At 30.2% G+C, this 27523-nt stretch overlaps 3 protein-coding genes across 7 annotated transcripts in view; 1 reads left to right on the forward strand and 2 right to left on the reverse strand.

Annotated features, from left to right (window-relative positions):
• LOC130901456 (uncharacterized) overlaps positions 1-3297 on the forward strand; it is a 36648-nt gene extending 33351 nt beyond the window's left edge. For 3 of the 5 annotated variants that reach the window (XM_057812865.1, XM_057812868.1, XM_057812867.1), the window contains exons 10-11: positions 658-879; positions 2799-3297. In XM_057812865.1, the coding sequence (XP_057668848.1) occupies positions 658-879; positions 2799-2929 (353 nt within the window). In that variant the 3' untranslated portion in view covers positions 2930-3297. The remainder of the gene's footprint in view (positions 1-657; positions 880-2798) is intronic. The other 2 variants (XM_057812866.1, XM_057812869.1) reach the window with 1 other exon arrangement.
• Positions 3298-3761: 464 nt separating this feature from the next.
• LOC130901473 (uncharacterized) lies at positions 3762-5722 on the reverse strand. Its single transcript, XM_057812895.1, has 4 exons — positions 5550-5722; positions 5426-5494; positions 5037-5343; positions 3762-4975 (listed from the first exon to the last, which is right to left on the reverse strand). The coding sequence occupies exons 1-4, from the start codon at positions 5700-5702 to the stop codon at positions 4695-4697; spliced, it is 810 nt and encodes a 269-aa protein (XP_057668878.1). The 5' UTR covers positions 5703-5722; the 3' UTR covers positions 3762-4694.
• A 1849-nt stretch (positions 5723-7571) lies between these two features.
• LOC130901475 (ninein) lies at positions 7572-27378 on the reverse strand. The gene is made up of 8 exons (XM_057812897.1): positions 27151-27378; positions 25109-25941; positions 24764-25050; positions 23940-24530; positions 22133-22295; positions 17479-17717; positions 10030-11284; positions 7572-8701 (listed from the first exon to the last, which is right to left on the reverse strand). The coding sequence occupies exons 2-8, from the start codon at positions 25929-25931 to the stop codon at positions 8469-8471; spliced, it is 3591 nt and encodes a 1196-aa protein (XP_057668880.1). The 5' UTR covers positions 25932-25941; positions 27151-27378; the 3' UTR covers positions 7572-8468.
• Between the last annotated feature and the right edge of the window lie 145 nt (positions 27379-27523).

The following is a 27523-nucleotide window of genomic DNA, read 5'->3' on the forward strand; positions in this document are numbered from 1 at the left end:
TTTCAACAACAATTTTCGAACTCACCGCTACCAAATCGTTTAACATTATAAAAAACATACCAGAAATTCTTAAAGACGGGCTCTGTTGCCGACGTGCCGCGCAAACAGTGGCGCTAGCGTTAGTTGATTAGCCGAACCAATCTGCACTGAGTCTATCGGGAGATCTCGTGGATCGGTACTTTTTTGAGAAACAAGTAACGAGCTCGAAATGCTCTAAAATTTACGTGGGCAAGGGACAACGATCCAACACTCGCGAACATCCTTCATTTCATGCAGGATGGGACTTCGCTGCACTAAGGGTTATGTAAGAATGGATATGCAGACGAGGAATCGTTGAGTGGCCCACATGGTCATAATACTTAACACCTTGTGATTTCTTCCTGTGTTGCCTTCTTAAGGACCGTGTTTTTACAAGAATACCACACACCAGAATTTTCAACGCTCGACCTCCCTTTCCGTTGAGAAATGTTGCCATAAACGCAGTGATCAAAATTGACATCAATTTGAACACTTAATTACTTTACAGTAATCCTTCTTCAAATCCTTTTTGTAATTTCTTCTAATAAATTCATTTTAACGCTGCATTTTTTTCTTAATTCAAATTTATGGTTTAATTTATGCCGACCTCTGTAGTATATGGAATAATTTATTTTTAAGAAGTAAATCCAAAACACGTTCAAGAACAACTCGCCCACGATCTAAAGCATTCGAAAGATAATATGGAGCAAGTAAAAATAAATAAAGTGAAAATAGCAACTAAAGTCCACCATGAAGAGGAACAGTATCCGGATGTTATATCTTATAAATTGAGTGGAGCTGATGATTTGGAAGATGGAGTACCTCATTTACAAAAAGGAGCAGTTTTATCAGTATCTCTAGGTATATTTATCATTTTAATTATAAAATTCTTAACATATACTTTGTCTTCACCTTCGATGTCTTAACAAATGAACTTTTTATATCTTCTTTCTTTATGGTTTAAAATATAATATTCAGTCAAAAAACTAAATGTCTTCACAATCTATAAGAATTACAACTTTTTAGCAGTTTTAAGTTCTTTGCGGGGTCGTTATTTCAAGTACTTTTTACTCTTTAGCAATATTAGTGAGGTTAGAAACTGACGGCTACTAAAAACTGTTAAGGTACGTGGTTAATCAAACAAATCAGTCGTAATAAAAAAACTTTATTGCTCGTCAATAACATTTTACATAGAACAAGGGTCTGTCAAGGCAAACGTCGTCGCGCATGAGCTCTTTGTCACATATAAGAGATCATGCGCTCTACGTACAACGATATACATGCACACAAATATAAATGTAGTATTCTCAACAGAAACTCGTATAATTAGGTTTTCAAATTAAAAGAAAATTCGATTTTGATCAACTAGACTTCAGCTAATTGTAATTCTTGGCGAGACGTGTAAATGTACTGAAATCATTGTTTACTAACAATCGCAACAATTATTTTCGGATTATAGGTAAACAATGTGTTCAGTGTAAATATCACCATTTATTTCAGAAATTAAAACATAGGTATTTAAGTGGCTTTCTGTTCCACTAGGCTCAAATATATCATTAAATGAAAGTTTTAGCTACCTGAACAAGGAAACTTGTTGAAAGATTTTTTTGCAATACATTCATTTAGATTTTGACACCAGGTCCTGTTGATAATACATACCTCAATAATAACTTGACATATATTTGTTATCTTAAAACGAATATCATTCCTACATCTTTAATAATAAATAAAATAACTCTCATATTATTAAATTGTCGTTAATACTACCTAACCTAACCTAACCAATAACTCGTTATTGGAAAAAATTGATATCGTCTTGATTGAAAATCTGCAAATGTCCATGATGTCGCTTTATTATCTCTTCAGTACCTTTCCTTCCCATATTTTAAATAGTTTTCCGGGCAGTTTATTTTATAATGATGTTCCCTCCAGACTGCAACACCTGCCTTGTAGTTCTGACTTTCATATTTTTCGTTTAATTTTTTTTTCTGGTATCTCATATAACATCACTCAATAAGTCATGTGACCAACTAAGAAAAACACATTTTTTTGCCAAAAATCAATTTTATTTACCTATGTAATCTCCTTCAAGAGCAATACAATCATTTCAAGGCTTTTTTTACGAAATTTGGTGAAAACTTACCTTTCTATGTCCTTAACACACTGTAATTTTTCTTATTTAAAATATTTATTGTTTTACTCAAAAAGCAACCTAATTTTCAATCAAATAATTCACGTCAAAATATCCGTTTTTTCTAAAAAGTTGGAGGGTTTTTTCTTCGTTTAAATGAATACTTTCTGATGGTATAAAAAATACTACGGAAAATTTCTTACAAAATGCAAATAAAAAAACGAAAAAAACTCGAATCTGAAATTTTTTTTAATCATATTGAGCTATTTATTTAAATTTATACTTTAATTTTCTTAAAAGATAAATAAAAAACCAAACACTCGATTTTTTCAATTTTTCACATAAATTTTGAGGTTATGTGTAAAAAGTGTGAGAACAATAGTTGTAGATCTGTTGATTACCTACAACTTTACCATTTAAATTTTTTCTCTAGAACTCATAGTTTTGGCGGAAATGAAAAAACTATTTTTACCCTTTACCTGCCCTCACCCACTTCCCGAACTCGAATCGCTCTTCACTTATTTTTATATTCTCAGCCTTTCCTAATAGGTTTCATCCTACTATAATTTATTTTAGTTTCAAAAATTATCGATCCTGCTCTATAACGTTTTTATATCTAGTGAACACTAAAACATATTTTTCTTCGTAGGTCTTATCATCACCTTCATAATGGCTGTTTTAATTGGATGTAGACTAAAGGTAGTGCGTAAAAGGATGAGAAAGGGGGGGAAAGCTTACGCCCACGACGCTGATTTTTTAGTTAATGGAATGTATTTGTAAATTTTCAATTAATATCGTCGCCAAATTATTCACCATATCAATTTAATATAATTAAAGAAACAGTTAAATTAATTAGTAGCTTGAATTGATTTTGGTTAAGGAGGCAAATTAGTTGCAGTATAAAAATTGAAAGTACTTGTTATCACTTTGTGGCGGCGATCTTGCATTTAATTTAAAATATTTTGAATATACTTATATCAATGTGTATGACACATCAGAAAGATTCGTTATTTGAGCATATTGTTCAGGGATGTATATAGTTGTATGATGACATAATTAGGAATGTTCGTGCCGATTTTTTATTCATTTATTTATGTACTTTGAAATGTCAAAGAATGTTTTCTTATAATAAATTGCATAGCAAATTTTGTTCTGTTTTTAATTATAATAAATATCCTCTCTTAATGATTTACCTATTCTGTATCACCTTAAAGTCTTACCATAGACATGGATGGTCTATAACTATATCCGAACGTACTGTTACTGTAGATTACTTAATATGAAAATTAGCATTTTTTTCGAATTTTGACTTCTTATACCTCCTTTATATGGTTTTGTCGATAAATAATATTGGTTTTAGGTCTCTTTTGTGCCGTAAACAAATGATTTTTTATTAGCCAACCGAATGGTGTGAACACAGACCACACCAGACACGCAACTCAATAATCTGGAAGTGGCAGACGAGAGAAACAGTTGTTGTTCTTCTCTCTCATCGCGATATAAAACGTACCTAGGTGGCGCTCTTGGCCGACGAATAGCGGGATTTTTAATTTTGAATTAAAATTTAATTTAAAATGTTTTTATACATGTAGAAAAATAATTGAAACAAAAATTGAGCTTTGTCAAATTGTATTTGCATAAGTACAACAAAGATTCACAATAATAATAATGCTATGCCACATCTTTTCATAACAAACACAGACTGAATGAGAACTAGTAACATTAGATCATAGGGATTCCAAGAAAACTGAAACAAAACGTTATGCAAGAGGACAAAGTTGTTTGTAAATGTGGACCCAATGAATCAGAATTTGATGGTACTGTAGGTGTATGAATTGTCCAAGAAGTAGACATTTAATGGTATTGTTATTATTTATGCAAAATTTTTCTTTTTGTGCGTGCTGACATTTGCCGGCTGGCTTCAGATCTTAAATTTCGGACAAGTCTTGTACAGTACCATGGGATTCCTATTCTACATATACTTTTAAGTAAAAAATCTTTCAAAAAATAAAAATGTTCCTCACAAGTAATAAATGAGAAATCAATTTCTTGGTTAAGCAAATTTGTTGCTACATCTTGTAGGTTATTCTTTTCACAAATAATCGGTAGCTTATTCTCTAAAACTGTAATACCAATACCAACCGCAATAACAAACTGTTTAGAAGGATTAAACAATTTATTCTTAGAATTTGAGAATTCCTTACTGGAAATAAATTGATTACATGGCTCAGTGTCATCTGAGCTCAAGATGTAACTGCATCTATCGCAAACAAAGTTTGAAAATAATTTTTTAATTATAAAACCGCTGACATAAGCAACCGATAATGTCTGAAGAGAACCAATTTCTACAGCATTTGCAATGTCAACAGCAAATGCACTAGAATTACTTAGTGAAGTGCCTGCAATTTCAATACTTGATTCGTTCATACTTTCAACGGATTCTGAAACACCAGCAGCAGGTTCTAATAAGGAACGTAAATTACTTAAAAGAGTTAATTCATCTTCCTCGCAATTTGTTCCCTTCAAACCCTGATTTGTGAGTCCATTAATAATTTGTGTTTTCAGAGACCCGATAAACTAAACCCAGATGAAGGAAAAGGCGTTCATTAATTCCCACATCGAAAGGAATGCTCTGCAGTAATGAAAAAAGTGTTCTTCTTGATGGAAGTACTAAGAGACGTTCTAATAAAGCATAGCATTTTGGGCTTCGTTTATAAATCGCTAAAGACATTATTTTGTCATCCAGTGTCCACCGTCTTCTATGTGGCGAGCGCTTGGCACAACGCATCTGAGACATCATAAAGTTAGATATGCTAGATGGCATGCCTGCAAGGAAAAAAATTATTAGTTTAGAAGTAAATACAAATTATAATTACTTGTTGTTTACCTTTGATACAATTATTCATTGCTATATTTTCTAAAGTTTTAATCCTTTTCCCTTTTTGTTTGTAAACTTTTTGTAATTTTCTTATGCGACCCTGCTTCCTCTTTACAATAACCATCAACTTTTGCTTTCTTGGTGTTATCTGTGTTGAACACAAGCCTTCAACGTCCTTAAAAAGAGTCCTTCTACATCTAACTGTACTTGAAATTGGTGTGACAGCCCATTGGGATGGTGACTGCGAGGAATTTGTTTTCTCATGCTCAGTAACTTCACTGTTTGCATTACTTAATGATTTGGTATCCAAAAGAGTCTAAGAAATTGAATTTCAATTAACACCTAAGTTATGTTTTATTGCATAAAGCAAGATAAAAGCAAATCATCTAGAATAATACCTGTGGTTCTGGCTTTATTATATATTGGGATATAATGTTTACTTTTTTATTTGCTATCTGGTCCAGTCCCTAAAATTATTATTTTCATTGTAAAATACAAACCTAATTAATATTAGAATACAACCTTCATAACATGGTCCTTCTGGACTTCCAGAATTGTGGGCACTGCATCAGCTTTCAAACGTAAAACTGAGGTACACGGCACAAATCTATCTTTTGTGAAATGCTCATTGCAGATTCTAACATGGCCACATAGTGGTCTATATTTCATTCCCATAGCTTCCTGCCATATTTGCGACCTGTAACACACATGTAATTATTGTACATTGTAAAATAGCAACCTGTTTTTTAGTTTCATCTGGTACAGCTCGATTTTAATCTTTGCAGTAAGGAAACCTCAGTAATAAAAAACCAAACATTCATCTAACATGCATAAACGTATGGGTACTTACACAACAAGATAATAAATTTTCTGTTTACCTATCTGCGCTACGGGGAAAGCAAAATAAATGCTTTACGTCGTCTTCAGAATTACCGCACACAATACAAAATCTCATTTTCCGGTGAATGATGATTATTGAAACCACACAAACCCACAAATAGAATCCAATTGCATGTAGCGTGATGAACAAAACAGAACGGCGGGGTTTTACATGTGTCATTTCACATTCCATTTATTAATGTCAATTATGGTAGTGACATCTGTGTGCAAATAATGTAACTTTCGAAAGATTTCTGTAAATACAAAAGCGCCTCTACAAACGTTTTGTAGTAAGTGTGATAAAGATAGATAAATACGATTTGTAATGTACTGAACAATGATGAAAAAAACTGCCTTCTTTTTGGATCTACTTTCCCGTCTGGTGTGGTCTGTGGGTGTGAAGTTATTTCGGTATTATTGTGATTAAATTGCGAAAATGGCCTTTTGTTGTGTTGAATAACGTACGGTAGTTGAAATGTCAGAGTTGAACTCAAGTTACTGTTATGAGTTTTATATTTAACTAATCGTAAGTGTAATATTTCTTTTATCAATCATAATTCTGTGGTCAACAGAAAAAGAAGAATTTGACATATCTTTTTTAAAGTCAGTTAATTCTAGAATGTAGTAACGTGTGTATTAAAATACTTGTAAAAAAATCTATGGTAATCTTATTTATTGTTAAATATTTAATTATTGTTTTTGATTAACTCCTAGATTAAATTCAATCTTGTCTTTCTAATAATTCTAAAATTTATCAATTCAATAACACTCATAATCTCTTTCGGTAATTGAAAAATTACTAAGCGTCATACTATAATTACATTGTAATTATATTCTAATTTACACTAATAGCATTTGAAGTAGAAAATAATTAAGTACATCTTATTTAGAATCCGTAAACTCTTAAATTCTTTCATTAACTAAGAACAGGTGTTCATTTGTATTATATAGTTACTCTACATCTATTTTTTTAAGGGACGACTTAAATTGTATCTTGGTAACTAAGTAAAATTAATTTAATAGATAATTAAAAAGGATAATTATAAAATTAGCAATAAATTATAACCTTAATATTATGAATTTTTGATTGGGACTACCAGTTGACCTCAGATAATTCTCTGACCGCGCGCTCTATCTCGAAAACAGTTCAAGTACAAGAAAATGTAAATGAAAAAGTTGTAGAGAATTGAATACAGTACAGTATAAGAAATACAAATAGCACAAAACTCATAGAAATCGAGATATTTGCAAAAATGTAAATGAAATGGATTTTATTTTGATAATAGTTGATTAATTTTGATAATGAGATGCCAAATTATAAGTTTTTACATAGTAATATACTGGGTATGTCGATTTTCCGAGATATTCACCTAATTTTAAGTAAAATAAAATTGATTCTATCTTCCCTTGGCACAATTTTATAATTAAGTATTGAAAATTCACCACAAATTGTGTTAATTCCTTAATTATTCCATTAGTAATAACTTTAATGAAAAACAAAAAAAATTGTTGGATTTATTGCATTATGTACCAATTTAATATATTATAACAAATATTTTTACAACCTTGTCTTTTTGTAGTCCGAGCTTTGAGCTTTGCTTGCCGGTTGAAACCGCAGTTTTTCAACACTATTTTTCAATTATAAAAAAAAAATAAAAGCAAAAATTATTTATTAATAATTTAATATGACACTTTTGATTAGAATTTAACAATATTTCACATATCTTTGGATGATTGTTATAAGAGGCAATTGTTCTAAGATCAACTATAGGTTAGGTAGGAATGTCCTTTTAACCAAAAATTATTTAATGCTTGAGAATATTTTTTTTGGAATTCTTGTTGACATTATAACAATCGCCTAAAGTATTTAACAACGAAATTCGTTTAATAAAAACATTAGTTAAATAAACATAAAATTCTTAATTTTTAACTTTAAAGTGATTTTTATAGTAATTTCAAATATGTACATTTAAAATATATTGTACAACTAGTACGGAAATATCCGATTTCCCCGCGTGTTGTACACTATATTTTTTCCATAACTTAGACGAAATAATTAATATTTCGCCATATGGTTATGATTTAGATGAGTAACAACAAAGTACCTAATAGAATGGTGCAAATTGTCTACCAGCAAGTTTGGAATTTGTGGTTTTAGTTCTAGAAGCTTCTTAGAACAACCAAATCAACTTACAATACATCAATATTATACTTTAAGTGAAAAATTGGCTGTAAAATCAATTCCTTCGCTTATTTGCCATGAAAAGGAGTTATAATTTGTATTCTTTTATAAAAAAATAGATTTGTATTTGGAAAAAATACCATAAAACTAAAAAAGTTACAAAATATCACTTTGTTGTTTAAATAAATAAAAAATAATATTTGAACCTACAGTCTAATCAGCATTACCAATAGCAAAATAAAAATAGACATGGCCACTATAAACTTTGAAAATAATTTTTATCGATGAATATTAATGAGACTTTTTGTCCCTACGAAATACATCAATTACATGTATCCAGATACTGGATAAAAATATACTAAACGATATTATGAATGTAACTATACGGAATTAGAATTACAATGAGCCATCATGTGTGGCCTTTGTTCGAGCCTCTGAACGCTGGCACTTAAGTACGAATTTTCGACATACAGTTCTTTTACTAACATGTCGGCTTTTTCTAATTTATCCATTTGATCTTTGTTAATACGGATCTGTTGATTTAATTTATCTTGTATATATTTGAGTTTTGCATAAGCGTCGGCCCGTTCGCTGTTTATCTGATGCCAAAAACCTACAAGAAAAATAAAAAATTGTATCAATAGACACAAACTATAAATTATCATACACTAATATAACGAATTTGTCATTATTTTTTCATATCTTTAGAAATAGTAAACATGTTTTGGGGAAGTGGAAAGTGTTGTGAAGTTGAATGTCGATTTTCATTCAAAACTTCTAAAGACAGTAAAACAGTTATGTAACAAGTGACCACACTATTTAAATTGATAGATCTAAATAAAATGAACATTTTTAAGCGATATACAGTATATATTTTATTAAAATTCTATTGGGGAATTTCGGTGTTTTTTTATTTAATTTGAAATTAAAAATAAACGCGAATCATAAAAGATGTAATGGGGGTCAAATTTTCAGCAGATGTCTTCTCCCTAAGGCCGATTCATTTTGGTACACTATGCGCAAAATATAAAATTAATCATTTAAAGTGGTTAATTTTTCAACAATAAGTCAAAAAAAATAAATCCAGGATAGTTCAATAGATGTTGAAAAAAATTCAATTTCTAGGTTATGTTTTATTCACATTTTGTTTTTAAATAGTTAGATCATTCAGCTGTCAGGCATTCAAATAGATCGTTTTGCCTCACTTAAAACTTCCAAAAAATGATGTCCTTTGAAGAGCTAATTTGGCACCTTGGCTTGAACCTCCTAAACATGACTATACAAACTTCAAGAGTTGTTAAGTCTTCATTTTTAAGTGACAAAACTATTTCAATTTATGTGTTTGTAAATTTGTTATAGTCTATAGTTAGGTCATTAAGCAGTCAAGGATCATAGGCATTCTAATAGGTTCGTTGTGCCTCAATTTCAAAGACTGATGTCCTTTGAAGAGCTAAGGTACTTTGGCTTGAACCTTTCAAACATGACTAGACAAACTTCAAGACTTGTTATTCTTCATTTTTAAGTGACAAAACTATTTCAAATTTGGATTTTCCAACTATACTACTTTGCCACTACTTCTATCCCCAGATCTTTTAGTTTCTTATTTCGTCTCTTGTATGACTCTTAGACACCATTTTAGTCCAACAGAAAAGAAATATCGACTTTTAAATCAGTGTTCGATACTTTCTATTAAATAATTATGAAAATAATAGTTATATATTTCACATAATTTTTAATTATATAATGAAAAAGTACAAACACAAAAACAATAAATTTTGTCAAAACTGCATAATTTTGACAATAATAAATCTTAAAACATCATGGATTGGTACTATAGACGATTACCAACGTTTGGAATACAATTTCTCATGATATCAGAACAATTAATTCATCTATACTTTGAATATTTAATTTCTTTTAAGGTAAAATATATTTACTTACGTTGTTCACTGCAGTACTTCTGTTGCTGAAGACAAATATACAAATGTCTCACTTTCTTCTCCAACATTTCTCTTACTGCATTCAAACGATGAAAATGTCCTATTGGTATAACGATCCTCTGTTCAGAATTAAAATTCGTGTTGTTATTATAACTTTTTTGTCTTCCCCGCTGTTCCAGTTCGTTATATTCATCAGGTTTTTCAGGTACGTTCTTTTTGTAAATATTTTTGTTATACTTCTTCGTTCTCTTCGGTCTACAAGGAGTACAAGGTGTAGACTGTTTATCTAAACTGGTAGTACTGCAAGAAGTAGACGGTCCATTAGACTCCGTTTTATTATCAAAATTCCAATTGACCGGAAGGGATTTACAATTTTCTGATAATTCTTCAGATCCGCGTTGTTGATTCCACAATAGAGAATGGTTTGTGCAATTAGATTGAGGTGAAGGTGGTACCATTTCTTCTGGATATAAATTCGTATTTTCAACTATATAACTCGATAGGTTTTGAGTTTTGTTAAAGATTCTACTCTGTTCGATATCTATTTCGACTTGTACGGCAACATCTTTAGCTTCTTGATGTTTCAAAGCTAATTCTGTTAACTTTTCTTTCAAAAATGCAATTTCTTCGTCTTTTTGAATCAATTTACATTCAGTCTCCTCTTTATAAATTTCAAATTCTTCTTCTAAATCGGTAAATTGTTTTTCGAGATTATAAGTTTCTTCTATAGTTGGTAATCTGCTATCAGTCGCATCTGATTCGGCGAATTGTTCTTCGTATTCTTTTATTTTCAACACTAATTCCGTTAATTTATCACTGTTGATCTTTTGCTCTACTTCGTACATCTGCCTTTCTTCGTCAACTTTATTTTGCCAGTAATCCTCGCACTTTTCGTATTCATTTTTCAATAGATCCACGCAGTTTTCTAATTCCGCACATTTAGCACATAATTCTTCATTTTCATTTTCTAATTGTTTCACTCTAACCTCAAACTCCGATAAAAAGTCAGTTTGCGAACTAGCGCAAGCGTATTCTTTTTCTACGTTCACAATTTCTGGGTAATCTATAGAGTTTGTGACTTTATCTAAAAGAGACTGCTCTATCTTATCGCTAATCTTTTTTATATTATCACAATTCACGTTATCTGTTTCTATCATCATTTTCATCGCTATTTTTACGTATTTTATTATTTTTTCTAATTCTTGTACTTTGTTGTTTAAATAAAGTGGATCCGTACTCCAGTTCGCCCCGAAATTCTGTCAACAAAAATACTAATATCAATACTATCGAAAAACATATTAAAATAAAAATATAATAATCTTGTGGTTGAATTAAAAAATAATATAAAATAAGTAATAAATACCCCTGTGGTTGAACCATCAATTTCTTTACTATTATAACATAAATTAATTTGGGCAGTAACTTTAAAAACTTGAGGAGACATATTTAATCGATTATAACAAAAAAAAAACGTCGTGTAATCTGTTATCAGTATATCACTTCTAATCGCGAAATACGTAAAATTTATTTAAAAACTTTTAACGCCAAGAATGTAAATTCCAGATAATTATAAACCGCGCATTTTTCAAAGCAGACACTGACCTGTCTTCGTCTAGGATTTTTGACACACTGCCAAAAATGCGAGTCGGAAGTAAACAAAATGTTTATGTTTGTACGAGAGATGTTAAAAAGTTTATGTAGTCTGACAAAAATTATTTATGTAAGTGCATACGTCTTTGAACATACAAGAACTTATAGGTTAGAAGTACAAGTAATGATGTACAAAATATTTTGTTAATTTGAATTATTTTAACTTTACTATGTATTAGTAAATTATATATTGTAAATATTTCAATGGAATCGTCAATAAATACATTCTTTTTCAAATATATAAAACTTAATAATATAATCGATTTACTACTGATAACTAAATTTAAAAAAAGTTTGACCCAAGGTTAAGTAAAGGATAGTAAATAATTCAGTGTAGATATTTTTGTGAAAATGGAAAGAAAACGTCAATAAATACACTTTTTTAAAATAAAATATATAAATAATATGATTGACTTACTACTGAAAACTAAATTAAAAAAAAAAACAAATTTCTTTTATAAACTTCTCGTACGATAAGTTTTTATTTTATAGACGGTTTACGCAAATGTTAAACGCAAGGTTAAGTAAAGTTTTTATTTTCCTTTGAGAGCCCTAGATGGTTCTGTAAACAGAATTTAAAATCAAATACAGCATATTCAATCAGCACCTCAATAAACTCTCATTTTTATAGTATGGTCTTCTTGAACATACAGAGGACGAAAAAAAAAACGGTTGGCATGGAGCAAACCATCGTGCAATGCAAGATGCAAAATATCTTGATCAAAATTATGCGCAGACGAAGCACAACTGATTGATTCGTTTCACAATTGCAATTATATCGGCTTAGTATCATTTCTATTGCATGCAATTTACAATTCCAGAAGTAAATATGGTTACTTTGTAAATTTAGATCAGCTGATTAAAAGTACAACTGACTTTTGTTATAAATATAACGTTGTTAGTTCCTTGTTGATGGTATTTATTTACTTCAATTTAGAAGGTTGGCAGCTATAAAGAAGAGAAAAGGGTTTGTTTTGATTAATGGAAGGAATGATGCTATGGAAAAACCCTTATACGATGTCAAACAATGTTTTGTTCTTACCAGAAATTCTAACAATATGTATGTGAAACAACTTTAAATAGTGAATGCAATGTACAAGTTAACAGATAAAAATAAGATTTTTAAATATCGTAGTAAACTTGCAATTTTAAGTATTATAAATTTGGTATTTCTCATATTTACAGTTAAATTTGTTGTATGTGTAGAAAAGAATCATAAATAATTATTTTGTTTTGAATAATACATTAATAAATAGAAATATACTGAAATCTTAAATAACATTATTTGAGGTTATGACCTCCAATTGTTAAAAGAAAACATTGGGTCTTACTAAGAACAATGAAATTCCTTCTAATTGCATATAAGAAATAATATAATTTAAAAAACTTACGCACGTGATTTTCATATTTGATAAAGGACCAAGAAACCATGGAAACTTGTAAACAAAAATATAGACCAAACCAGCTTCGATAATCTCGCACGTCAATAAACTAAAAATTTTGTCTGAACCCGAATTTCGACCACCAGTGATCTCATCAATCACCTTGAAACTGATAATTATTTATGTAAACAAAAAGTATTGAATTCTGTTTTTTCTCAATAGATAAAAGTATGTGGCGAGTGTTTACTTTAAAAATTATCAGATTTCAGATCTCTTCAAAGATATGTCATTAACATAAAATACGAGGTGCGTTCTAATTTTACTTCCATACATATATGGGTGTCCGATGGATTTAAGATCTATATAACAAAAAAATAAAGAACATAATAAACATTTCTAACGTTTTAATCAATATAAGGTCGACAAATGCAGGTTTTATTTTTTTAAAATTACATCGACCAAATGTTGGCCGTATCGTGTCGAGATTGTTTCGTACATTCTACTTTTGAGATACACCCACAGAAAAAAGTTCATGGGGGTAAGATCCGGGGACCTGTGTGGCCAAAGAATGTCACCGAAACGGCTTATCAATTTTCTAGGGAAGAAATCACGAAGCTGCGTCATGGTATCCCTAGCAGTGTGTGGCGTGGCGCCATCTTGCTGCAACCATGCTTGTGAAGCAACACCGTCTACGGAAATTGCTTGCCCTTGACGATTTTCAAAGAAATAGTAAATAAGTAAATTCGGCCCCATTTCAGCATAAAAATAGCTTCTTAGTATTAAACTCTAGTTCAAAATCCACGTGAGTGGTTATAATTGAATTAAGACATAGAAAAGTAAAGAAAAAAAAAGTTCTCGTGTAGATCATGTTTTAAATTTGAAATATCCACTTAAAATTTTAATATGAATCTAGTTTTGGATTAGGATCCTCAATCAGACGATGGGTGATCTACCTAACTCCTGGTTATAGTTTTCGAAAAGTCCATTAGCCTGTAATATCTTCTACAGATGTTGCTTCACCCTTACCTGGCTAGGGTGAATCATCCCTAATACATTGTGGTTTACATATAATCGAATTCTGTGAGGATAAAAATGTGAATATATTTAGAAAAATATTAATATAAGGCTTTGGTATGAGCTCCTCTTTTGGATGGTTTCTTTCGACAAAAAAAGTAGTCGTCCTTTATCCAATGATCAATTATACACTTTGTCTTTAATATCCTCTACAGATTTTCTTTCACCCTTACCAGGTAAGTATGGAGTAACATTCCTAACACATTGTTGGTGACATATCATCGAATTTTGTAAGTATTAGAATGAGGAAAACTTTGAATCTATAAAGAAACTTGTAATTTTAAGGCTTTGGTATCATTTTCATGTAATTTAAATTTTTTAGGTTATTAGTTTACCATTAGGGGCAGTATTTTTAATTTTAATTCATCCCGGAGCATAGATTCGAAACAAGTAATGACCCAAACATAGGTTTTTAATGTCATTATGTCATATATGACTGACAAAAAGATAATTACAGAATTTTGAAATTCCTTTACTGACAATTAAGTCAAGTCAAATTTAAGTATACATACAAGACAGTTATCAACAGTTCAAGATATCTAAATTCGAATTTTTGGAACCGTTAATGAACACACTGTTTACACGACACAAACACTCATAATTACACTGTCTGAAGTCATCGTCTTCAGAGATTGAATGTAAACAGTTCAACTTCAGTCTCTGAAGACGATCACATGGTTATCGAAATCAAAATGGATAGATTCCGTTGCTATTTTGTATACATATCCACGTCTTTATTTTTTTAAAGGAGCCAAATACGATTTGTATATGTGGGGACTGGTATTACTCCGATACCATTAAAAAATCTCTTATTATTTCAATCAAGAGCTATATTATTAAAAGAAGCTTCTCCATAAATAAAACAACAATTATATACAAACATTTTATTAACAAATCTAATCGCAAAAACATGCTTAAATTAGTCAAAATTTAAAGAAAAATCATTTATGGAGAAGCTTCAGAATGACAGCACTAGAGCAACAACAAATAAGAAAAAAGGTAACGATAATACTGATTTGATCACAGCATATGAAAAAAATAATCACTGGCTGGCTAAAAATTCTTCAGCTTCTCCACTAACACAAAATTATGTTAACGCAAAATTAAAAGCTCTTAGTGCAACCATTCCAATAAGATACAAAAATTAATAAAAAAAAAATCGAAAATACAAAAAAATCTGTTTCACATGTTACAGTGAGTTTAATTAGGTGTAGATATTGATGAATTGTTATTTTTAGGGAATATATGTGAATTTTTTTTAGACAACCATAATTTGGGGCTAGAAAAAACTAGAAATAGTAGTTGTAAACTATTCTAATAAACCTCACAATCAAAAACATCTTCTTACTATGTAGTTGTGGGAAAATCATTAATGCTTGTTTACTAATAGTGTACCAGACAGTACCACAGTGTAGGGTACCACTACGCAAACACTTACACTTGACTGTCCGCTGCGCGTTTTGATAACCAAATTATAGTCTTCAGAGTAAACTGTACAGGCATTTGAAGAAGAGAGAGAACTGTATTTATCGAATATTAGAAGAGTAAACTGGTTTAAAGTCTACCTTCAATATCCGAAGAAGATGTTACGAATCTGGAGCCGGCCCTGCCTGGATTTGGTTGAATTCTAAATTCGGCGAAGGCGGCAAACTGTGATGTACGATGTAAATACTTGGAATTATAAATTTCGGCGGATATAACTCTTTATTACAGCAGGCGGTTCATTTACTTTGTTTTGTTTGTTTATTTTTCCAGAACTATTATAATTCTTTTGTGATACATATATAGGGAGTTTATGTAGAGCAGTTTAGTTCAGTATATAATAAATAGTCGTAGTAAACATAACGAATTAGCAAAGTAATCGAAGAATTTATATAAATTATTTAAGTGATAGTGATAAGTGAATTATTATAAGTTAGTTAAGTGTTTAAATAAATTAAGAACGAAAAAAAGTGTTTATTACTTCACCCCACAAATAGAAAGAGTGTAAATAAATACGGAAAATATTACAATAATTTGGTTATCGAAACAGACAGTGTAATTATGAGTATTGGTGTAGTGATAGCGTAAACAGTGTCTTTAACTTTGTATTTGTGGTGTGATTGTAAAATTACTGAACTAATAAACAAAATTATCTGTCAGGTAATTACAAAAAAATGATTCTATTAGTTTTAACAAAAGCATTAATTATTTCCAATCGAAAGATAATTGGTGAGATCAGAAAGTTATGTAATAAAGCTTAGTGGAGGACTTTGAAGAAGAAGAACTTACTAAGAACTGAAGGATTGGTATAAATACCAATTAATAACAAGATACATAAAAGCCCAAAGAGTAACATCCCAACCCAGGGAGAAGAATTGTGAACCATGAGATCATTATGTAAGTTGATAAGATCCGAGGAGTTATCTAGAGCGGCCAAAATTAGAACATACCGTACAAAAATACTACCAATAGGTACATAAGGAAGTGAAACGTGGGTTTTAACAAAGACAGTCAAAACAAAAATTGTTATGTGGAAAAGAAAGGTGCCTAGGAAAATTTTTGGAGGAAAATTAATGGATAACTTTGGAGAAAAAGAATTAACGAAGAACTGAAAGATTTGTATAAATACCAATAATAAGATACATAAAAACCCAAAGACTAAAAAGATGCAAAAAGGGTCATTGAAGAAGGGAAAAGGGGTATAAGGAGGGGAAAACCAAAGAAAAAAATGGTTGGGCGGAGTTTTAAAGGATATTAGAGAGATTGAATCGAATTGGAGTGCAAAAGTACAGAATCGCAACCTGTGGAGAAGAATTGTGAAATCAGTTGAAGACCAATTAGAAAAGAAAAATAAATTATGGGCTTTAAAGACATTTAGTATTGTAAATATATATAATTGTTAGACTAGAAAAAATTTACTTTGTCCAATTGAAAATAACTAAAAAGATAGGAATATGTAACAAATATAAATAATTTTGTCATTTATTTGAGAACCGGTTTTCCCCGAAAATGCTCTTTTAAATGATTCGCTTCTATAATGGGAATGAAATATATTTTTTTTAGTTTAGATCAACATACAAACAATTTCACAAATGAATTTTTTGTCAATGAGATAAAACTATGAAATAGACCAGCTATTTTATATTTGTAAGGGGCCCAGTATTAATTACGAATTTTTGGTGATTTTTATTAATTGTACAAATAGTTTCACAGACTATACCATTGTAAAATTTTGTAAAGCATATAAATCAATCTATGCAGTCTGCCTAAACAATACCAAAAGTGTTATTAATTCTAATCATTTCTATTTTTCACATGCTTAATTCAGGTACAACAAAACTTCAAGATTCAATATTACTAACCTCACACTGGCTGTCAGGTACAGGTATACCATTTTGTTTCAAAATATATTCCAAGAAAGCTACTTTCGATTGTAACCTGGTAACTTCTTCGTTTTCGTTGGTGGAAATCGAGAGAGGAGAATCCGGACAATCCGCTTCTGTATCAAATCCGCTTTCGCTTGAAGTGAATGGAATTTCATAATTGTCTTGATTTTTGCTGTGATATTTACGAATTTTTCCTAATCTCGGACTGCCATCAGCTGAAACAAAAAGAAAAATGATTTTGCTTCTTATTGTGCTTTGACAATATTGGTTAACATTTTTTATGATCATGGTCTTACAGCTGCACAGAATAATGCTGCTGCTGATTCTCGAAATAGTTTTTAGTGTTGACAGATGGCTCCACGTTTGAAAGTAGTGTAGTTTGAAACTAAATTTTACTAATGAATCTGACCTTATATCACCCTTTTCAAATTTTTCTTCAATGTATAAAGAAAAACTATTCTAAACGAATTATTCCTTCAAAAGACAAACTTTCCTGGATTCTAATTTTTTAAATTGAATTTCAATACCTTTAAAAAAATTTGAAATCAACATATTAGTAACATTTTACTAAAATTCATGTTAAATATTTCAACTATTTTTATTAGTTTTTTGGAAACTTCAAAATTAAGACTCAGCTTCGAATAGCAATTAATTTGACCAAATTTCTTTATGAATATCTTTCAATTTCAATCACTACTGTAGGAAATATAAATATTTGACAAAAAAATGTATAAAATATGAACAAAGAGGAAATGTTCTTCCTTAAAGAGTACAATCAAGGTACACCTTGTGGTTTTAATACATTATTAATGTACCCTTGTGCATTATGACAACCATCATGTCTCTATGGCTCACCATATCAATTTCACCCCATATTATTACTGAGGCATCACCATAAGCATACCTCGGTTGTATGCAGTATTGGACAAATGTTTTATTCACTCTTTTGTGATGGAATTAATGAAGAACCAGTTTCAGGCACACCAAATTTATTTTTTATTGTCACTTGTCTCAAAAATCGGTCCTAATTTGCAGCAGCTACACTACCTCGGCTCTAAACTTGGATTCCTTACCGTTTCTCGATACAGTAATGCTTTAAAAATCAACCATTGGCCTCTCAGGATCTCTGTACCACTTGCACTTGTGAGAAGTCTTCTTAAAATAACACTATGGCTACAGTACATTGTTTAGGGGTGGAATGCTATGATTTTGGCATTCATAAGGGTTAATTTTTAATTAGCTACAGAACTAGGTTGCATATTTACATAAGATGATTTGAAAATGAGTATTTAATTCATTGTATTAAATCTACATGTTCTGTACAGAAGTAAAACGTATTGATAAGTCCTTATGAATCCTAAAAAAGTACGAAAGTACATTGCTGGTAGGAATTTTTGGCAACAATAAATTCAATTCAGTAATTTTGGCGAAAATTTATCGAAGTATCAATACCAATTGGCGATAATAAAATCAAGTCAGTAAAAGAGTTTCTCTTATAGAAGTTACAGCCAAATAACAAATTATAAGTTAATTTTACTAGCGAAAGTAGTCTTGAAATTTTATATTCAGAATAACCAGGAAGTGTCTTTGCCTTTTTCATTTTATTTTAATAGGGAACTGTACTCTTTTATTCCGAATATTTAGCCTATTCCTGAGGTTTTCTTGAAATGCTGACCTACAACTCTAATCTCTTTGATTTCGCTTGTTCGGTATCTGGTTTTTGCTCATTTTGTTCATCTGATCTCTCCAACTTTGTTTCGTTGTCTAAACCATCTTACCACTTCATAATTACTAGTTTTTCTCTAATATCCTGATTTCTCGTAATATCTCTGAGGTGCAAGAGCTGATTCTTTGGTGACTGATAACCGATTGCGTGCTCATTACCATTATGTCATGCCTCAGGACGTTGTATCGAAAAAGTTTAGCTTTGAGAAAAAATTCGTTTCAATAATAATTTTTAAAAGCAAGTGGGATACAAGAAATGAATAGAAATGCCATTAAATGGTATTCGGATGGATCTGGAATAGGGGCCCAGAATCAAACACTCTGGAAGCTTGGACAGCGCACCAAGCAAAAATTTATGCAATTAAACAATGTGTCCAGTTCAATCTAGATTCTGCGAACAGGAGATCATAATCCTGTCCAATAGCTAAGCTGCCATTAGAGCTCTAGGCTCCAATATCATAAAACCCAAAGCAGACAATCCCTTCATGGGACCCGAACCCTTTCGTGGTATCAGCCACAGAACCATGGAGAAAGCATTGGAAAAGAAGATAGATAAGAGCAAAACCAACTATTGAGACAACCTACAGAAACTGAGACAGGCAAAGACTCTTCTGGAAAACTATAACCAGAGAAGATCTGCTGAATGTATCAGCCAAAGTATATGAATACTAGCAGGAGTTCTATCTAGATACTATCGCTTCAATGGACATCTGAAGACGCTAGACTTAACAGATAATGCTGCGTGCAGATTTTGTTGTAGAAGACGAAACCTCTATCCATATTCTCTCGAAATGTGAGGAACTCAAGAGCACTATACTTATAGAAGATGAAGATCTTTGGCAATTAAAGCCATCCCACATTCAAGACATTTTAGGAGTGGGTTCTCCAGTATCGCAGCAAGAAAGGGGGACACAGTAGATCCTTTGGGTCGCAGTGTATACCTAACCCTAAATCCATACATTATGTTATTTGTCAACCCTTGTGATTATACATATGTGAGTATATAAAATTGGAAATGAATAAATATATGTTTGAGGTTAACTTCGAATATCAATAATGAGCTGTTCAATTTTATTTATATTCAATTATTAATAAAACATTCAATATTTTTAGAAAAAGGTTTAACAAACAGTTAAAATGTCAAGGTATGTTAATGCTTGTGCAATATCCTTTACATGTATATTATCACATAAGATCATTTGCAGGATATGCATTTAATATAAATTTATTAAAACTAAAATTTTACCTTTAAACAAAAATATCTCCAATGATTTATACATCTCTGAACATGTAACTGCAATTATACACAAAAATATAAATACAACCACGTTTTTGTTACATTCTACCCACCGCCTTTTTGTCACACAAAGCTAACTCAACTCAACAGTCGAATATCTGTTAAAATATCTAAAGTAACTCGGCCTTGATTATGTTTTCTCCTTCTTTGTTATTACCAGTATGCTAATGAGAAATAAGGATCAAGCTATGTATAAGATGAACTCGAATTACATGATCTAATACATTTAGTTGAAAAAATTATTTTAGAATAATTCGATTTGTGAAAAAAAAAACGGAATGATTTCATGATCGACCAGATGACCTTTAGATTTATATCTACAATTTTAAATACAAAGGGAAGTCGATATGTACTATTAAATAACAAATTATGTAATATACAACTTGAGGTGTATACATTTGTGTTTCTTTTATATATATTTTAACATTTACATTAATTGGTGTTTCAAAATAATACTACTCAACAAAAGGTCTCAACTAAGACTCGAAAATAAATTGCTCATCTACAAAATTATATTCATACCAATCTGGTCGTATGGAACAGAACTATAGGGCTGCAGTAAATCTCCAAATACGAAAATACTCCAAACATTCCGATCCAAAACATTCCATATGCTGAGTAGAGCCCCCTGGTACGTTACTAACCAAACAATTAATAACGATCTGAAGATCCCACTAATCAAAGATGTGATAAATAATTTTTTCACAAGATACAAACATCGATCCAATGACCACAACAATGAATAGCAAAGAGAAGAATGAAGAGAATATGGCTAGAAGATCTCTCACAATAAATACTCTCCAGAGTATCGTCAATAGATGGTTCCTGAATGTTCCGAGTCGAATGATAGGAGTTTCAGTTGGTACCGAAAACCATTTTACACAAAAATATATAGTTAACACCAAAAAATAAAGTCTAAAATTACAATGATCCTAGATTCAATTTGAATTTTTTATTTAGGCAACCTCTACATCTAACTTCGCTCGTACTATACTATCGATTTATCGAATTCTGATAACCATATATGTTATGACGTTAGATATTGTTATTGTTTTTAAATTAAAAGTCCAGATAGTTGAAGCTTATACATAAAAATTTGGAATTTTTGAATTTAACATATGTGTTTGTAGGGTCAGTTAGTATACTATAAGAATTAGTGTTTTAATGCCATAGTTTTACACTGTGATCCCAATATGTGTCAACAGATCAATACCTTTTTTGAAATACACTAATTAACAAAAAAATTAACTACCTATTGATGGACGACTGAAACTTCTCTTTCTCTCCAATGAAGAGTTTTCAAAAAGTTTATACTTCCTCCTTTTTTTCAACAATGGAAATGTGTTCATGCAACCAAGCAATTTCCGCGTATTAGTCATAATTCGACCGATTAATTAAATGAACAAACCGAAGTATAACGTTTTTTTTAATTCATCCCTGTACTTGCACATTATAAATTAGAAATTAAACCAAGTAGTTCATTCGTAAGTTAATTGACCGTAAATCCTTATTATCGCACAAATTTTAATAACTACACCGTATCACCGACGACTACCAACTAAAAGAAATTAAACCTTGGGTAAAAAAAAATTATAACAATGGACTTACCGCTTCCATATAAGTGATTGTCCTTAGAAGGCGAGTAGTCGCTCCTACGCTTAGCACCGAGTCCGACGCCTTCGTAGATTATCGAAATGTTTTCCTCCATCGATTGGTCTAACGTGTTGACGGTCGTCGGTGTACTAGACACTTTCATTCGCATGCTTGCCACCTTTGCATCATTTAAATATTAAACGATATATATTTATAATTTATAATAAATATTATTATTTCATAATAATTATCATTGACATTGGACGAAATACTTTCCTAAGCATATCAAGTAACAGTAGAGTGTACTAACTCTAATATATTGCCGAGCTTTCGATTATTTATGTATTCAACGCCTGGGAGTGAAATTACAGTTAAATACAATATAAAAATATGTATAAAAGTATAAGAATTATTTCCAATTAATTGGTTAAGTTTTGAATTTTGTTGATACTTAAAAAAAACATCGAATTTATCAATTTCAAAAATCAACATTCAAATTAATTTTCATTGGTTAGATCATGAATGACATCAAATTTTTAAAGGTTAGGTTAGACTAAGTTGTTGTGAATGATGTTGAATATTGATTGGTTAATTAATAAATTAAATTTTAATATGAGTGAAGTATATATAACCTAATAATATAATTTTCTGAATGAAATTTTTTTCATCTATTTCAGAGGATTTGACAATGTTTTAGATTCACAATTCTGTCCAATATTTATTCAAAGATTTTTCATTTGTTGATTTTGGAGTAAATATCCGTTATAAAATAGTTTGAATTTCAACTTCACTTAAAACAAGTTTAATTTTTTATTTACGCAGCCTCTACATTTAACTCGTACTATACTATCGATTTATCGAATTTTGATAACCATATATGTTATGACATTAGATATTGTTACAACTTTTAAATAAAAAGTCCAGATAGTTGAAGCTTATACATAATAGTTTGGAATTTTTAAATTGAATATGTGTGTACATGAAAAAATTTGTCAGGTTTAGTGCTTTAATGCCATATTCTTAGTCTGTGATCCTCAATATGTGGCATAGAGTGAATATAAGACTTTAATCTGAATGCTGGTTTTGTCTATTTAAATATAATTTCAACACATTTTTATTAAAAAACTCTCATTTGATTCTTTAAACAAATTCACAATTTTCTCTTATTTCATCGAATGGATTTTAGTGGCATCTAAGATGGGTTGGTGGAACATTGAATGCTTCTATTATGAGCAAGTTTTTCTTTAATATATTTTACTATTTAAAAGTTACAGCTTTTAATAAAAAAAATATATAATAAATCATCCATCGGTCCTTTATTTCAGTATATATGTCAAAAAATCTAATTCACAAATAAAATACAATGGAAAATAAATCTCATATATGCAAAAGTTTATTAATCTGAAATGATAACGTGTAGATAAATGTATTATATGAAAAATTGGAAAAAATTTTACACACTAACTAAAAGTTTACCTCCTTTATTTACAATTAATTTTAATGCTGAAATAGGCCAATTTTTGCATGCCGATGGACATTATGGAAAGTATATTACACAAACTTAATTATTGGACACATTGAATAATTTTAAAAAGTTGTGAAACATTCTGAATTCTAAATACATGACACCTTGAACTATATATATATTTATTTTTTTGCTACTTTAGTACTTCAAGTTTATATAATAAACAGTTGCCACATCACAGCATTCTTATATGATCCCCCTAATTATTTCATTACCCTGTATGACAACAATAGATGAATTGCTTGTAAAACTTTCTTATTTATTTGATTAAGTAATTTGTAATTTTTTTTATTTTACCTGATTAGACAAAGTTTCAATTTCTGAAACCATTTCGTCATTTTTATCCTTCAGCTGTGCATTTTGCATTTGCAACGTTGTCAATTTCGTTAGTAACAGTTTATTCTCCTCCTGTTCGATCTCGTTGAATTTCTGTTTTTCGCATTCCAGCACCTCGATCTGATTGGTCAATAAATTTCTATCTCTTTCCAATTCTGAAATTTTCGACAACAGTTTTTGGTTGTCTTTCTCAACATTGATCGAATACTTCTGAGCTACTATAAGATCATGTTTCAGTTTATGGACTTCCTGTTCTAATGTCGATATTCTATTCTCTAAACTTTGATTGATGCTTGTTAGTTGATCTTTGTCTTTGGTAAATTGTACAGTTAATTCCTTCAAGATTTCTGTATGTCGTTGCTCCAACAGTTTCACTTGGTTGAGGGTATTTTGCTCCATTCGAGAATGGTTGTCATCTACTTCTTGTGCAAGAAGTGTAGCTCTGTTGTTGGCATCCGATACATGACATTTTAACTTTTCTCGTTCAGCGTGCATTTGCTCCAAAAGATTCTTGAATGTTTTTATTTCAGATTGGTATAGAATCAAACTGGCCTGAAAAACAAAATAATAAAACTTCTAGCTGTACAAGATTATACATTTCTATAATTGCTTCTAAGAAAAGCTAAGAGGATGTTAAGAAAATCAAGTAATACTTTAAAATGGAAAACACAATTAAAAATTATATGAGACTAAAATAAAAATGACGAGCATACTCTAAATAAGCTGAAACGCCTTAAAATTGTAACAGTCTTATAAACAGATGAATATCTAGATTTTGTATATACCTGCAGTAATGCAACATGTGGACTTTGAAATTCACTCCTTGTTGCTTCCGTGATTCCTTTGATTTGTTTCTCCAAAACATCAGCCAAATCCAAAATGTTAACTCTTCTACAATTAAAACCTAGTTCATGTAAAAGTTCCTTTGGTGAATGAACTCCAACACTCTCCCACATTTCTATTAAAACTTCTGTATTTATCATTCCATTACCGTCAGGACCTAGAGTTACTAGATGGAAAGTACGGGAGTCTGGAAAAAGGCCTTCATTGGATTTATGAATTATGGTGCCATCTGGAATTGAAATTTTAATTAATGATCAATAGCAATATTTTTAAAACAATTATAGTACCTAATTCAGCATCCTTAGTGACTATAGTTTGATTCAAGACTTCAAACCAAGTGTCATCTTGTTGTAAAATAGTTAAAAGTTCTTGAAAACTGATTTTATGATCATGGTTAATAGTTAATTTATCTGATAATTGACGTATCACACCGTCTGCCAATTTATGCAAGCCTATAGCGTCACAAACTAATATAAGCTCAGTTTGGTTCAAATAACCATCCTTGCCAACACCAAGTTTCTTCCAAGCTTCACGAAGCATTTCCTCAGTACAAACTAACTCAGTTTCATTTGAAAGTGAATTTTTAGATTCTATGTCGCTGATAACCAAATCGTTATTGTTTGGTAAAGATGTGCATCTTTGGAGTCTATAGTTAGTTTTTCTCTTTTTTGAAGATACTTCACTGTTAGAGTTTGATCTTTGCACAGAAACATTTAAAGGTTTTTCATCTTCATTGATAATTTTATGTACATCATCATTCCTTGGTCTAGATCTTCTACCATACTTTTTTGAACCATAAACAAATTTTGGAGAAACCTCGCGTTCTGGAGAAGATTTAATATTCTTATCATCTTCATTAACTGAAGATTTGTTATTCTGAATATTTCCTAAAAGAGCCAATAATGCATCTTTGAAATCTGTGAAATTAACTCTAGAACATTTGTCTTTTAAAAGGCAGTTGACTAGATCTAGACCATGTTCATCTAATTGGAGGGTTTGACAAAGCTGAATGAGGCCATCTTTGTCTAAACTACCACAGTTATCTCGATCGTGGCTGTTGAATACTTTCAGCAACTGCTGTTCATATGGATCCAAAGCGTAATTGTCCATCTAGATTTACCTGAAAGATATATTTACAATGTATTTAAAGTAAAATGTATTAAAGCAAAAATGAATATGTTAAGGGCGATAATTGAATCATGGTGTCAGGACGAAACAAATATTTAAACATCTATTAACAAGTTTTAACATTGTGATAAGCTATAAAAAATATATCAAGTGAAATCATAGAAGACAATTCTCATAATTATAAATATATGATCACAGATTGATAGTCGGAAGTAATTAATTTTATTTGTATAATATTATACAATTTCTATATATCTGTAAAATGAAAAAAAATTTCTCGTTAGATTGAATAAATATTATATAAACATTATGAAGCTAACACTAGATACTATATTATAATTCAAACATTACATGGAATTTATTGGCATCAACAAATACACTCATTAAATTATGCAATGCAATAAAGATATGTGTTTATTATGTAAAAAAAATATAAATATACTTACAAGACTTCCTTGAGTCAGTTTGTCATGCAGAAAATATATTCTATTGAAAGAGTATTTCACTTTTTGAAATTTCAAATTTAATATTTGCTAGTAATTAATACCTAATATTTGAAAATTGAGTTTTTGTTATGTTTATCAATTCTATTTTTATTCTTATATGGAAAAATCTGATCATACTACTATACTTATAAAAATAAATACAATTTCACTTGTTAATAACACCTACAAGTGTGTCAATTTCTCAAAGAAAACTTGAGAAACTACAATATTCTTACAGTTATCACTAAAACTTTCAAATTAATCCAATAATCTCAACTGAAATTCAAGAAGAGATGAAAATGTAAATTAGCAACTATAAAATAGAAATCACTTTCAATATTAAGTACCTACCACAAATTGTTAACAGTTCTGGTAAATTTTATTGGCAATAGAAATCACACATCTAGTTTCAAATTGATTTTATGAAGTGCGACAATAATATGGCAAAATAAGCATCTAGCGCATCAATTAGCCAGTTCAACGCCTTATATGTATATAATTAATTTTAAAACGAGTCTACGAATTCTAGCTGCACAATGTAACATACATTATAACCTCCAGCAGCGTATGGTTATTAATAGAAAACTTGTTATAACTAATTTTGCTACAAGAAAGTGATAAAAAAGGAATAAAACTATTGAGTTTTTTGCGTTCTACTAACCCCGCCTTGAAACTTCCATTTTTTCAAATCTAATAAAACTATAAATTGTACTTACCTTCTTTATAATTTTATAAAAATGTAGTCTCAAATCACAACATGCCTTTAATTTATTTTTAATATTATCTGCATAAGTATAATGGGATTATTATAAAATATTTGTTTAAAAGTAATTAATGTCACAAATTAAACAGAAAGTCTTGTTTTTGTTGACTGACGTTCTGCGCTAAACTACCAGGTACTGACACGGAATACTAAACAATTTTTTGTTTGGTCACGGAATATTAAAAAGGTTTTGTTAGGTATTTAGTGATTTTGACAACTACGAGACTGATTAGGCATTTTCACGCGATACATTTTCAGATTTGTGGAGTTACAATACGTCAAATTGATGAAAAATATATAATATTAAACAACACTTAGGAGAAAAA

The sequence above is a fragment of the Diorhabda carinulata genome, chromosome X (genome assembly GCF_026250575.1).
Source record: "Diorhabda carinulata isolate Delta chromosome X, icDioCari1.1, whole genome shotgun sequence".
In the NCBI taxonomy this organism is placed as follows: domain Eukaryota; kingdom Metazoa; phylum Arthropoda; class Insecta; order Coleoptera; family Chrysomelidae; genus Diorhabda; species Diorhabda carinulata.